Consider the following 15,084-nt stretch of genomic DNA (forward strand, 5'->3'; position numbering starts at 1 on the left):
ATCCATCAATGGACACTTGGGTTGATTTCGTATCTTGGCTATTGTGGATAAAGCTGCAATGAACATGGAGGTGCAGATGTCTCTTCAAGATAGTGATTTAATTTCTCTTGAATATATACTCAGATGTGGCGTTGCTGGGTCATATGGTAGTTCCATTTTAATGTTTTGAGGAACCTCCATACTGTTTTCCATCATGGCCGTACTATACCAATTTACCTTCCCACCCACAGTGTACAAGTTGGTCAACATCACTAACCATCAGAGAAATGCAAATCAAAACCACAATGAGACATTACTTGGCACCTGTTAGGATGGCTATATCAAAAAGATAAAGGATAAGAATGAGGGCATGGAGAAAAGAGAATCCTTGGACAGTTGCTTGTTTTTGAGAGGTGAAGACATAGCCTCTCCCAGTGCAAGCTGCAGTGGACAGTTCCCAGGCTTCCTCCTCTCTGATTTAGACTATCCCAGATAAATGTTTCACCTTAGAACTGGAACATTCTCTGTTGAAGCTGTAGTTGTGTGCTGTTTTTCTAGTGTGGTGAGCCTTTGGCTATCTCTCTCAGCTTTTTGTGTACTTAGCTAAGAGTTTCTGTGATCTGTTATCAAGGAATACTATCTCTTTCTCGCTATCTCTGACAACCTTCCTCAGTCTCCCACACTGGTTAGTATTTTACGAGGAAGGCTGTCGTGCATGTACGCCTTTGCATGTTTGCTCACCTTTTACTTCTCCCACTCGCATGCCCCATACCCAGCACCAAACCTCTGTTCTATCCAAGTATTCCTGGATCTGCCTGGATTCTGTGCTCTCATCTGCGGTAGGGGTAGGGATGAGGGTGGGGGTGACCTGTTACCAGACCATTTGAAGTTCTTTGTTCTCATAACTCTCAATATTTGAAGGCTCCGCTCCACATCATATCAAACATGTTAACATACATCCTCGGCATATATAACTTTTGCCATAAAACATTTGAATTTTTATAATTGCTTTTGAAAATGTTTGACTACTAGCAACTCCTTTGATTATAATTAGCTGTGATTCCTGGAGAATTTCAGACGTATTTCGAATTACTAGAAAAACAAGGAAATCTAACCTACAACTTTTTTCAAATATAATGAAATTTTTGTGAATTCAAATCTGAACAATTAGGATGGTGGATGTATGTCATCCATAGTATCTCCTGGGTGAAAAGGCCCTGCCCCTCCAGCCTGGGAACTCTCAGTACTTCCTCCCCAGGGTCCCCCTCCCAGTTCAGACCAGAGCTGTGTGTGTGAAACGGACTGTAAATGACCCACTGGCCACAAAGAAAGTCTTAATGACTTGGAATCCAGAATGAAAATTCTACCATGATGTCTGAAACACAACGCACTTTATTGAAGATTGTACAGAACAGAGAATTCCTTTCTTGAAACCAAGATGGGACAAGTGCCAGTCTTGGGAAATCAAAGCACCAGCAGGAAGTGGGGACCAGGGAGGCCCTGCCTACAGGGAGAGGAATGGGCCCGTTGGAATTGTCCCATGAGGCAGTGGGACATTGGCTGGGGTGGGGGCACTTTCAGGGCACAAGCGGTGACATGGCCCAGAACCTGGGCACTGCCTTGTGTGGGTGGATGTTTTTTCAGATTTTGTTTGTTTGTTTAAAGACAGGGTCTCGCTCAGTTGCCCAGGCTGCAGTGCAGTGGTGCCATGCTAGCTCAATGCAGCCTCAAACTCCTGGGCTCAAGTGATCCTCCGGCCTCGGCCTGCCAAAGTGCTGGGATTACAGGCATGAGCCGCCGAGTCCGGCAGAGGAGGGTTTATTGCCTACTCATCCATCCCGGCAACTTTCGGGTTGCTGCGATGCCAGCCGTCTAGGAATGTGGGGCTCCGGGGCACAGGTCAGAAGCAGTGGAGGGAAGGGGCCCCGCGGGGGTGCGCGGGAGCTCAGAGCGGGGCCTGCCGAGGGCGAAGGAGGCTGGTCTGAGGACGCCTCTGGCGCCGGGTTCAGAACTTGTGGCGGGACCGCCGGCTCTGGGAGGAGTTTTGTGAGATGCTGGCCGCACTGCTGCTGCCGCCGCCGCCACCCGGGCTGGCGGCGCAGAAGTCCCGGAACCAGAGAAGCCCCCGCGCCCCGCGGAGCTCCCGTCCAAGTCCCAGCCGCTGCAGCCCCCGCTACCTCCGCAGGCCCCAGCTCCGGCTCCTCCTCCCAGGGCGCAGCCGCCACCGCTGCTGCTGTGGACCATCTCTGCAAAGAAAGTCGGCGTCAGGGAGCCTGGCAGTGTCTGCTCCGCACGCCAGCCCCTCCCACAGTCTCGGGCCGCAGGTCTTCCCCAGGGTGACGCCCCGCGGAGATCCGGCAAGGCGTGGGGAGGACAGGCTTCAGGGAGGGGAGGGGAGGTTGGCTTCTCCACAACCGCCACCAACAGCTCTTCCAGCCTGCAGGCTGGATGGCGCCGCACCAGCGCTGGCACATGGCTTGAGAAACTGCATTCCGAGGCCTCCAGCCCCTTCCAAGAGAAATAACCCAATACTCACCGAGGCTCACGGAACTCTGGTACCTCCCAGACACCCTGTGGGGAAGATCAGACAGTTCGCTCAGTTCCTCCCTCTCCCTAAATGGCCTTCCTTAGGTCAACAGCAAGGACAGTCTTGGTCACCCCACTCCCATTCCCTCCTGATTGATGTAGAGAGTGAGAAATAAGCTGGACGGGTGCTCAGAAAATCATAAAACACATTGTTCTTTCTCTTGGGTAAGGTTAAAGTGTTACTCTTTCCACTGACATCTCCCAAGGAGATACAGACCAGAGGACACAGAACATTTCTGGACCCACCCATCCTCTCCACCTCCTCAGGATACTCTTCATTTAGCAAAGGCTATTTGAACCCACATGGGACAGAACCCTATACCCATGTGCCAGTGTACTGGAACCCACTCTTTAAAACTTACAATTAAAGCAGTAATAAAGAAATGGCCTAGAAGTAACATTTATGTCTATGACCCTTCATCTTTGCAGACATACATTGTATAGCTAAAACATAGCACACTACCCCAGGTAAGGCGCTAATGTGTTCATATGGCATAGGAAGCACAGCTTTCTTGGTGTGACAGCATCTCCCAGCCCTGAACGAGAGGCTGTGCCTGCCAATGGCCACCGCCACCTCCGACAGCACACACAGCTCCCACACCTGGCAGCATGCTCAAGCAGGAAAGCCCCAGGCTTCGGGCCTCCTGGGAACCAGACGGACTCTCACCTGCACTCCTCGCCCTCCAGGAGGGTCCAGTAGGTGGTGATCTCCACGTCCAGGGCCAGCTTGACATTCATCAGCACCTGGTATGTGCAAAGCAGCAAGGCCATGTCCTCTTTGGCCTGCTGCAGTCCATACTTGATATCCTGAAGCCTGGCATTAGTGTCCTTGAGGGCCACCTCCCGGCACTGCTCTGCATCAGCGATGGTCGTCTGCAGCTTGGCGTTCTTAGTGTGGGGAGCCAGGAGTCCAGTTTAGATTCGAGTGTCATTCACTGACAGCCCATCCTGTGTGCTTGGTGCTTGCCCTGTGTTACCTGATGTTGGATAAGTGAGGAAACCCCAGGCACTGGGGTTAAAGGCTAGACAGCTGGTCAGCAGAGAAGCCTGGGCTTGGATCTAGGTCCTAGCTCACCAGGGAATGGGATTAGAAACACCTGGCTTCAAGGGGCTGTACCAACTCAGGAGGAGCCAGACCCTTCCTGTGCCTCTCTCCTTTTTTGTGGGAAATAACTGAGCATCTTCTGAAAATTTCCCTCCTCCAGGAAGTCTTCATGAATTATCAGAGAAACTTTCCCTCTGCCTTAACCCATCTAGATGTAGGCTTCCTTGGCTGCTCCCCCAATTCAGTCTTCAACAGTCAACTTCTTTCTCCAACCACCTAATGATGTCTGTATTCAGTTTCTATCCCATATCAACCTTCAAGCCCCAGGGAAGCAGAAACTAAATCCACATAACAATCTTAGTTCAGCGCTAGCCCAGCATATCACCCAGGAAATCTTAGTGTACGTGAGTGTGGGGCATGATTTCACTTTGTGTAGGTGCTAGGCCTGAGTGTCATAATGGAAGCATAAGCCCACAGCCCTGGTCACGTTCTTGTCCTCCTCATCCCCATCTGCTTCTCGATGCTCTCGATCTCCACCCACAGCCTCTGGATCATCCTGTTGAGCTCCATGATCTCACTCTTGGTGTTCCTCAGGTCATCCCCATGCCTGTTGGCCATGGTCTGCAGCTCCCCCAGCTGTGTCCAGAAAAGTCACATTTTCAGAAAAGGGGTCTTATAGATCACCTGCTTCAACACCTTCATACCACAAATGGAAAAATCAGAGCACAGGTGTATGCAGACCCAGTGCTCCCTCCCTGCATCAGAAGTCCTGTCTTCCAGAACAGTAGCTACTGTTTGTTGAGCAGTCACTGTGCACCAGACCCTCTGTTTTATCTCATTCGTCTTCACAACAACTTGATGAGAAAGGCATTATTATCCCCATCTTATACAAAAGGAAAGCTGAGACAGATTGCTTGAGTTCCATGACCAAAGTCATCCAGCTATGGAGTGACAGTGTGGGCACTTGAATGCAAACATCCCAGATGATGGAGCCAGCTTCTTTCTTAACCAGCAGAAAATCCAGGGGAAGAGTCAGATGTATATGGACCAACTCTGTCTCATTCAGATTTGGGGAATGGGAGGGAATGTGCAGAATTCCCTGGGCCTGTGGAGTTAGACTTTGTCCATCCCCCTCCCTTGGCTGTTCCAGATACTGGCTTCAACACCTCGGTGTGATCAAACTAGAAGCGCACGTAGATGCATAGCCTTTGTGGAGGAGAAATGGAAGAGTTTCTAACACGAAATAACAATAAAGGGGATGCAGCAAGAAAGATTTAGGTTAAGAATTTGTCAGCCTTGGTGCTATTGACATTTTGGGCACAATAGTTCTTTTTGCAGAGGCTGGCATCCTGTGCATTATAAGATGTTTACAGCATCCCTGGCCTCTACCCACTAGATGCCAGTTAGTACCCCCTCCCCACTTTTAGGTATGACAGTCAAAAATGCTTGCAGATATTTCCAAATGTCCCATGGGGGAAAATCGTACCTTCCCTACCCTCTGTTGAGAAGCACTGGGTTAGAGAAAAGTCAGAGCTTTCTGACTGGAAAGAAAGTTCTCTGTTAATAAGACCAGACCAGTGGGAAGATGAGGTAACTGCCATATGGAGATGTGGGAAGAATGGCTTGGAGGCAGGGTCTGCTCAACAGGATGATCCAGAGGTTGTGGATAGAGATCGAGAGCATCAAGAAGCAGATGTGGATGAGGAGGAAAAGAACATGACCAGGGCTGTGGGCTTATGCTTCCATCATGACACTCAGGCCTAGCACCTACGCAAAGTGAAATCATGCCCCACACTCACGTACACTAAGATTTCCTGGGTGATATGCTGGACTATCTAGGTAGATTGATGGGGGAACAAGATTCTCCAAAGCTACGTGATGCTGTCACCCGTCTTGGTCTAGCACAATGCCTCGGCCTCAGCCTTGCTCCTCTGGGCAATCTCATTGTACTGGGCACGGACCTTGGCAATGATGTTGCCCAGGTCCAGGCAGTGGTTGTTGTCCATGGAAAGAACCACAGACATGTTGCTGGTGTCTGACTGCATCTGGGACAGCTCCCACAGGGACAAGCAAACGTGCCGTCTCCTGAGCAGACCCACACCGGGCTGCCCAGCAGAGCACGGGAAGTCACCAGCTCAGGAGAGGGGTGCTCAGGACTGAGGGACCACCACTAGAGGCTTTTCTGGAAGGCAATGGCCACTTCTACAACAGAGGAAGGAAGGTGAGGAGGCAGAGGTTTGAATGGTCCAGGCAGAGAGTAGAACTACCCACAAGGGTGGGCCGGTGTCTCTCTGGTCAGGACAGACAGACCCACAGTCCTGCTGGACTTCTAAATGCCCTCCTCTAGGAGGCAGGGCAGGTGAGTCCTGAGGAATGGCAATGAGGGAGACTTCCATCATTGTAGAGGGCCTTCAGGAAGTTGATCTCACCTGTCATCCTCTCCACCGTGGCCTCCAGCTCCACTTTGGTCATGTGGGCAGCATCGACGTCCTGGGAGATAATTCAGTCACTGTCAAGACTAGACAACCTGTGGCTCTGTCTAGTCCTGCATACTATGGAAAGGGGCAGAAAGAAGGGGCCACAGGGCCCTGCCCCTGGGAGCTCCCACTCAGAGGAAAGGAGACCCCATCCAGGCACAGGCAGCTGCACCCCTAACATTGCTAAACCAAGTACTCTGCAGGCTGGGCTGGTGAACGCACACCAGGGAAGGGCACAAAGAGACTATAACGCGAGAGGAAGAATGAAGTCTGGGGCTGGGGCCCTTACCCTGAGACAAGGGGAGAAGAATATGTGAGGAAGGGGATCTGAGGGACAATTTAAATTTGCCACACTCAATGTCTCTTTCTTTAAGTAACTCCTGGGAATGCACTCCTAATAGAAAAAAGAAAGAAATTATTTCTTCCCTTGGTCCATTTTGTAATCACACCTCAAGGCCTAATCAGGTCCATAAACCCTACATACCCATCAGGAAAGGACTTGGCAAAAGTCTGCTGGGACCTTCACACCCTTCAGCAGGGGTGGGCAGAGAGCCACTGGGGCCTGAACCCTGTCTGGCCTCCTCCCTCTTTCTGGCCCTCACTTGCAGGGCCTACAAGAAGTCCTCAGATCAACAGCACTAAGCTTCTGCCTCCCCTCCACCCTCAAACCACTCAGGTTAGCAGGGCTTTGGGGTTGGAAGCTGGGAAGGGGCCCCTCACCTTCTTCAGGACCGCAAAGTCATTCACCGCAGCTGTGTACTTGTTGATCTCATCTTCATACCTGTGAGAAAAATGTCACCTGTGGTCTGCCTTCTCTCAGTCATCCCCATGGCCCCAGAGCACATCCCATGAATCACATGGACTCAGGGCTTCTTGTCCTACCAGTTTAGCCCAAGGCCTGCATCTTTCCAATGCATTGCCTTCTGGGTTCAGGTAAGACCCAGTTCATTCTACAGACATTTACTAGCACTTTGTATGTGCCAGGCACCACTTAATAATGATGATGATGATTGGACAGTGAAGTAGATATCCCTTCCTTGTGGGATTCTATTGTGATTGATCCTAGAAGGCTTTCTGGAGAAATTTTTATTTTTTTCAACTATTTATGGTACTGGAGGGAGATGGCTGAGCTGCCAAGAGCTTTCAGGGGAATTTTCTGGTGCCAACTCTGTGTACAGCAAGTACAGTAGCACCATGGGCTCTCCATAGGTACTTAGTGAGCATTCTACAGCAGATGCAGTCTCCAGGAAGATGTTTACAATCCTGGGTGCACTGCACTCAGGTGGGAATTAGAGAAAACCACAGAGAAATGTCTCTCAAGCAGACCTTTGCCCAAGAAAGATCCTAGATGCACCTGAGTCCTGCATTTAAACTTAACCACTAGCTAAAGATGTCTCAAACTTTTATCTGCTATGAGACATTTCTGCACAAAAGTTCAAGGCTAACCATATAAGCAGGGGAGTAAATATCAATCAACTGGTCATTCAACAAACGTTTGCAGAGCACCAAGCACATGTCAGGCCTTATGCTAGACACTCGGGATTCCAAAATCTCAGAAGCCCCCTTTAAGGATAAGGGTTACTACTGAGACCTTGGGCAGCCAAACCCACTTGCTGCGGAGGAGCTGCATTTTCCGCATCACTTTCTGTTTTTCTGTAAACAATTTTTTTTGAGACAGGGTCGAGTGCAGTGGCACGATCTTGGCTCACTGCAACCTCTGCCTCTTGGGCTCAGGTGTTTCTCCCTCCACAGCCCCCCAAGTAGCTAAGACTACAGGTGTGCACCACCTGTAGTGCCTGGCTAATTTTTGTAGTTTTTGTAGAGACGGGGTCTCACTATGTTGCCCAGGCTGGTCTCAAACTCCTGGACTCAAGCAGTCCACCTACCTCAGACTCCCAAAGTGCTAGGATTACGGGCGTGAACCACTGCACCCAGCCTCTGTAAATAAATTTATCCAGACACTGAGATGTCTGCTGGGAACCAGCTAGGTACCTCTAGAAGGTCACTTAATTTTCAAGAGCTTCACCTCTAAAAAGGTGTGATGTTCCAATGGTAAGACTAACTTCTTCAGCTTCCCCCAGGACACATAGGGAAATGGGACCCCACAAAGAATCACTACAAGCCCTTTCTGTGAGGTCTCCTATTACCCCAGGGTCACAAAGAGATCTCCACACATCGTACCCCAAGAGTACTGATGACACTGTCAGCAGCTAACCAAGCCCAGACACCACACAGTCACCACTGTCATTGCCATGTTTTCCCTTGCATGGAATATCCAGAACCCAGGCCCATTCATTCAGCCAGGCCCTTGCATGTATACATGCAAACAAGCCTCACATGCCTTCAACATTTGCAGCTCCTCACACTAAAATCTTCCTATGAGAAGCACCTAGGAGGAGGTGCCCCTTCACCCTCATCTCACATCACAAAGCTGATGGCAGGTCGACTCATCCCTCAAATACAAATTCAGCTTCGGCAGAGTAGGCCTCTCTTTCAAAGACGAGCAGCTTGTAAGTCTTCTGAGATGGAGGGGGAGTTCTGTGTTTGAGTTTCAGAAGGCGATGGTTAGGAGACATCAATGATGGCAGCCAGCAGTCCCTGGAGCAGCAGCCTCAGCAGCCCCTCTGAGGAGCCGTGGGACGGGGCACACAGAGGGACGGCGCCTCCATCCAGGGAGGGCTGCAGTGTTTTCCTCACCTGCTGCTGTAGTAAGCAGGCCCACCACTGCTGAGATACCACAGAGGGCTTGACATATTGGGTGAACCCACAACTTTCTCAGACTCATAAGGAGAAGAGGGGAGAAAAAGACCAACATAACTGAGCCAGATTTCCTCACTGTCTAGCTGGCTTGAGATGGGCTCACCTGTTGATGAAGAAGGTAAACGTGCTCCCGCATCTGGGCCTTTACTTGCCCAAACTTAAGGTCAGTCTCCACGTGGAGGGGCTGCAGAAGGCTCTGGTTGACAGTCACTTCCTGGATTCCACCCAGAAAGCCACCTAGATCATTGAGGTCACTGAGGTCACCAAAGCAGCTAGAATCACCAAAGTTTCCAGAGCCACCAAAGCCACTAGAGCCACCAAAGCCACCTGCTTCTCTGCAGAAACCCCTGGCTGCTCCTCTGAAGCCTCCAGTTCCTCCACCAAAGCCACCGGCTGTTCCACCAAAGCTTTCACCCATCCCTCTTCCACCACCTCCAAAACCACTGCCTCCAAATCATCTCCCACCAGACCCCCCCAAACCCACCAGCTCCCCTGAACCCACCAGCCCAGGTGCCACCTCCAGCCACACTGATAGGGATCGTCTTCTTCCCCCCAAGGCCATGGAGACTTGGCTGTAGAAACCTCCCCCCATCATGGCACAGGCAGCAGACCCACCCACCACCAGCCCTTCCTGAGCTGGAGGCAAAGGAGGACATGATGGAGCTGATCCAGCTGTGACCCGACACCACGGCTGCGCAGCCGCTGAAGGCCTGGCAGTAGGCCCCACCAGAAGACATGCAGGGCTGCTGGCTGTAGCCTATCTGGTGACTCATGGCAGACAGCAAGGTCTTCCAAAGGAAAGGTGGGCTCTGAAGGCTGGAGGAAACTCAGAAGCCTTTTGAAGTTCTGGTTGGGGATGGCCCTTATGTATAGCCTAGGAGCTTGGCTGGCTGATGTTGCCAGCCACCTAACTGAAGTATTAGCAGCTTTGGTTTGCCTGGCAGCAAGATGTCGAGTTCAAAACACACAATACACCTTGAAAATCCCTCCAAATTTCCAAATGGCTTTGTTTGCCCAGGTTACTCACCCGAAATAACCTTAAATTGGAAGAGGGACCATCCTGCAGGGCTGGACACAACCCCTAATCCCCAAGAGACCTGTGACCCCATGCTGAGAGTGACAGGTCAGCACTTCTCTGCCTCTCGGCCACTCAGCCAGACCAGCCAGCCTTAGGAGGGTCCCAGGGTGAGTGCAGAGCCCCAGTGGGGGCAGGGCCCCAGGCAAGGACTCCAAGGAAGAAGGGAGAGGAAGGGGGAGGGCTATGAAGGTAGTGTCGTGGCTGACAAGGAGAAGGAAGGTGCAACAGAAGTTCGAGAATGCACAGCAGCTGCCTCTAGGACCTCACCCTTCAGGGAGGAGGTCCACATACGAATGCACAAAGAGCAAGTTCTCAGCCACAGGGGCACCCAGAACTGGGGTCTAAGGGGCCTTGGAGGGAGAGCTGCAAGGGAGGAGAGAGGAGTCAGTCTGATGAGAACAGGAATGAGCATGGCTGAAGAAGTCAAGGTCACCACCAAGTGCCCTAGGAGAGGGTGAGCAGAGAGAGAGAGGGGCTGAGGCCAGCCTGGGCAGGGTGGAGGGGATGGACCACTTGGTCCAGGCCGGAAAGACCATCAGTTTTTCCTCTTCCAAGCTTGTACAACAAAATGAATCCAGGATTCCCAAGGCCTCCTTCCCTCAGCTCACGTGAGACACCAACCCTGCCACCTAGGAAGCTCAGATCTTCACCAGTAAAATTTAAGAACAACAAGGGCTTCTTCTTAAGGCCGTTAGGGGCATAATATTTGGAAGAAGTTCTGTGTGACATGAAATGTTACTCACTTTTGTAACATTTACCTCTACTTATCTTTGGCAGCAAAGACTACCTTTGATGACACCAATCCTGACAGCAAAAACCAAGGCTGGAAAATGAGCCTCTGCAGAGGCCAGCCCCTTTTAAAACAACCCTTGCCTTTTCCCTTTCTAATCTGGCCTCCAATTCCCTCTGATCCATTCTCATAGAAGAACCCTTCCCTCATTGATCTCACCTTCTCCCCTTTGCTCAGGTCTGACTTCCTAGCCGCTCAGCACCTCCTTCTTCCCTTGCCAGCTCACTGGAGGGAGGGCAAGTTCAAACCAGTGACCTGCCAAACCTCAGGGCAGCTCCTGTTCCTCTCCACCAAGTCACAAAAGACTCTCAAGTAAAATGGAAGAGAATGAACTGAGTGGAGAGAGAGAAGCAAAACACACCATAAATTCACACCAACACATACACACACAAAACAGACTTATCACAGAACCACAGGCACACCCGCAAGGATGCACATGCTCATCACAATTCCCTGCCCAGGGCACTCTTCCCCATGCAACCTGTTGTGCCACAGGTAGGCATCATCCTCCTCACCACCTTCAAAACGTTGATGCCTACTCCATCCCCCAGGGCCCTGATTCTTGCCCAAAGCTCCTTGCTGACCTAAGAAACCAAGATACAGCAGCTGGATCCAAATAGGAGCACAGACTGAGAGGAGACTCAGGTCCCAACTCAACTCAGCCACTGATTCTTCCCTTTGCCAGGCCTCAGTTTCCTCCTCTGCACAATGAGGGCTTCAGACTTGAGTGGAGGATTTACATTGGACCTAGTGAAGCCCCAGGGTTCAAGGGAGGTATGAGTGGGAGAAAGGGGTGCAGTGGGCAGTGTTCTGGTCTCTTCACCACTGCCATCCTGACACCTCCACGCTGATCTCTTAAACAAAAGACTCTACTGTTTAAAAACAATCTGGGAACTCCTGGGCCCATTGTCATCTGGGTCACTGCCCGTGCTGATGGTGGGGGTCAGCAACATAACATAAAACCGCTGTCTTTGCTCACCTGTGGGGCTGATCGTGACTCCAAAATCCAAGTCGTGTTTTGGTTTCCAAGTGTGGCCTATGCTTTTGTCAAGAGAGGCCCCAGGAGCAAATGAGGAAAGGTCTCCCACCATCCTTCTGTCCCCCACTTGCCATTTTTAAATCCTTGCTATTGAAGGGGAACTCTGCAGAACAGTTCACTGGTTTCCACCCCTTGAACACTGCCAATGACCTGGCCCAGTCTGAATACACAAAGAAGTTGGTTTGCATTTTAACATCAAGAAAAAATCCCAAAGAGATTAGGGTGGAAGTTGGGGCTCTAATGAGGACCCATCCCAAATCTCTTTATTAGCAGTGGCAAATCCCACCAATCCCCCACACCTGCAAACTAGAAAAGTTCAGCTATTGTCTTCTGTTGCCTCTTCAAAAAAAATTAGAGTGCACTGCTAGCCAGGGAGCCACCAACCCTAGAATCAGCCCAGATGGGCCTTTCCTGAGGATGAGGACACAGAGGCCCCAGGAGAGACACTGAGCCCTACACTCTCTCCTCTCCATGGCCATGGCTGTGCCTCCCAGGCTGGCACCCGACTGAGGCCCGTCTGCTCTGGGGCAGCGGTGCCCTCACCGGTGGAGTCCAGGGGCAGAGGAACAATCGCACCTGCCTGAGGCAGTCCCAGCTTCTCAGGGAAATGGGGGCCTCAAATGCAGCCCCCAGGGCTGCGGCCAGAGCTTAACAGTACATGGCGTGGCAGCTGGCAGATGATGCTGGGCTGGGGAGGGAAGGTGGGGAGAGCAGAGTTGGGGCAGAACTGTGTGTACGGGAGGCTTCAAGGGGAGCACATGGATGGGGCCCTGGGGCAGGTTGGGCATGAGCTAGGAGGAGCTCAGCTCTGGTTCCCTGGGCAGACTGTCCCGCTCTGTGCCCTGCAGTCAAAGGGGAATCTGTTCCATAAGAAATGGTTTTTGTTTTGTTTTGTTTAAATGGAGTCTCGCTTTATCATCCAGGCTAGAGGGCAGTGGTGTGATCTCCACTCACTACAACCTCCGCCTCCTGGGTTCAAGCAATTCTCTTGCCTTAGCCTCCCGAGTAACTGGGACTACAGGCAGCCGCCACCATGCCCGACTACTTTTTGTAATTTTGTAGAGACGGGATTTTGCCACGTTGGCCAGGCTAGTCTCAAACTCCTGACCTCAGGTGATCCACCTGCCTTGGCCTCCCAAAGTGCTAGGATTAGAGGTGTGAGCCACTGGGCCTGCCCAGAAACTGTTCTTCAATACCAGGTGAGCTCTGAGCTGAGTCTCACAGAAGAGGGCCAGCCTCACGGCATCTGAAACTTAGGAAAGAAGGTCTTGGGCCAGGCAGCTGCAGCTCGAAACTTGGCCCAGCCCAGAAGGAGAGGGCCCAGGGAGTGAGGCAGCCTCTTCAACATGCCCAGACCTACCCACCCCAGGAGGCCAGCAGAGCAGTGCCAAGGAAAGCACCCTGGACAGAGGCAAGAGCCCCAAGTTCCAGTCTCCAGGCTCCTCTGGGCCTCCTTTTAGCCCACTGTAAAGTAGAGATGATAAACCTCTGCTCTGCCTTTTGAGCCTCTACTCCTGAGCCCATCGAGGGCCAGAGGAGTGAAGTACAACAAGGGCCTTATGAACTAGAAAGCCGGAGCGCCGTGGGAACTGAGGGATCTCGACGGCAGCAGGGAGTCAGGCCACAGAATGCTGGCCACGTAGCAGGCTCTAAATTGACACTTACAGACTTTTTCAACCTTCATGGCAACCCTCTAGCTCTTTTTTTTACTGATGAGGGAAACTGAGGCTCAGGAGTTAAACAACTTTTCCAGGGGCCTATAGCCAATAAGTGGCAGAGCCAGGCCTGCAGTTCAGTTTCTGTCCCAGCCTGGAGCACATGCTATGGACTGAGACATATACCACTCAGAGCTCTGGAAAGGCTCCTTGTGCAGGCACTGGCAGGATGTTCTGTGTCTGTCCCTTCCTTCTATGTCTGTAAGTTCTCAGCTTACAGAACAAGCCCTGACTCTGAGCAAATGACTTGTATTTGATCATGTTTGCAAAGTGGTGTGGAATTGATAGAAAAGGCACAAACAGGATTCTATGCTTCTCTAAGCATAGTCCTTAGAAGGGCACTTTGCATGGTTTTCCCAGCAAAGGGGATGCTGCCCCAGCTTGCTCCTTCCTCAGCAGGATCAAGGGCGTGATTTTGCAAGCTGACAGGCCAGGAAAGGACCACAGTCTATACCTAAAACCCTTTCCCTTCCACCCTAAACCAACTCATTTAGGAACCAGCCAAAGTCCCAGCCCCACCATGATGCCTTATATGACCAGCCTGGCCCCTGAGCTCTCCTGGCCTCAAGCTCCTGGGACACTCATTGTCCCTACGGTGTCTATAAGTCAAACAAAAATATCTTACTTCTCCTTAACCAATGTAGAAGCCCTGGGAGGGCAGGCCCCATACCCAGGGCATACACCCACCCAGCTCCCAGTCAACCTTAAACAATTCAGAAAGTTCTTAGCTCCTAAAAAAGCCAAGCCTTGGACTCATAAGCGTACATGACACTTAATTGCCTCTGGCATTTGTGGAGTGTCTTGAACTTGTTAAAGTCCTTTCATTTATCTGCCCTGACAGACCAATGGGCAAACATGCCACACACAGACACACACCTGCTGTGACTCACAGACAAAATACTTTCATACAATGTGTAGCCCCAAATGAAAATGACAAAAGCATTAAGCATGAAATCAGTTTAAAACTGATGCAGTCAGAACGTAGAAGCCATCTCAACCTAATCACTGGCTCTGGTTTCTGCCAAGAAGCATGAAAATTGGAGTAGGGATCTAGAGTCAGGCACAATGGGTGCTCCTGCCCTCTGTCCAGAGAATCCAGCAAGGAGTGTCCAAAAGGGTTTCCCCTTGAACTTCATTCCCTCCAAGAGATGCAACATTGACCAGTATCCATTTAGTCATCTCTCCAAACATTTATGCAATCACTCAGCAATGATTCGTGGAGCACTTGTTTGTGTCAGGCAGCAGGTTTTCCAATAGAAGACAACGACACACAAAATACAGTTAATGGTCTGGAGAAGCCTACAGTTTTCTTGAAGGAAGTACCAGGCATGTAAGTAACACCTTAGAGCACATTGGAGTCAGCGTTATTGACAGTAGATCAAAGTACTAAGATGTGAGAGGAAGAAAGGCTATTGAAGGCATCACAGAGGAGGTAGTTTTGAGCGCAGTACTGAGGGATGAGTGGGAGTGGGCCCAGTGGGTGGACAATTCAAAAAAGACACCACTGGTAGAGAGGGGAATCCAATGTGATGTGGTGGGGCAAGTGTTGGTAAGGGATTCCACATGTTCAGGATAGGCGTCATAACGGAGGCGGAGAGATGATGGGGAAGGAGCT

The 15,084-nt window shown here is 51.0% G+C and overlaps 1 protein-coding gene across 1 annotated transcript; it reads right to left on the reverse strand.

The window, feature by feature from the left end:
* Positions 1–1,851: 1,851 nt before the first annotated feature.
* LOC119619790 (keratin, type II cytoskeletal 2 oral-like) lies at positions 1,852–6,082 on the reverse strand. The gene is made up of 6 exons (XM_037986251.2): positions 6,009–6,082; positions 5,519–5,671; positions 4,123–4,262; positions 3,233–3,455; positions 2,516–2,550; positions 1,852–2,357 (listed from the first exon to the last, which is right to left on the reverse strand). Exons 1-6 carry the CDS (start codon positions 6,080–6,082, stop codon positions 1,852–1,854), a joined length of 1,131 nt encoding a protein of 376 aa, XP_037842179.2.
* Between the last annotated feature and the right edge of the window lie 9,002 nt (positions 6,083–15,084).

The sequence above is a fragment of the Chlorocebus sabaeus genome, chromosome 11, assembly GCF_047675955.1.
Source record: "Chlorocebus sabaeus isolate Y175 chromosome 11, mChlSab1.0.hap1, whole genome shotgun sequence".
NCBI lineage: Eukaryota > Metazoa > Chordata > Mammalia > Primates > Cercopithecidae > Chlorocebus > Chlorocebus sabaeus.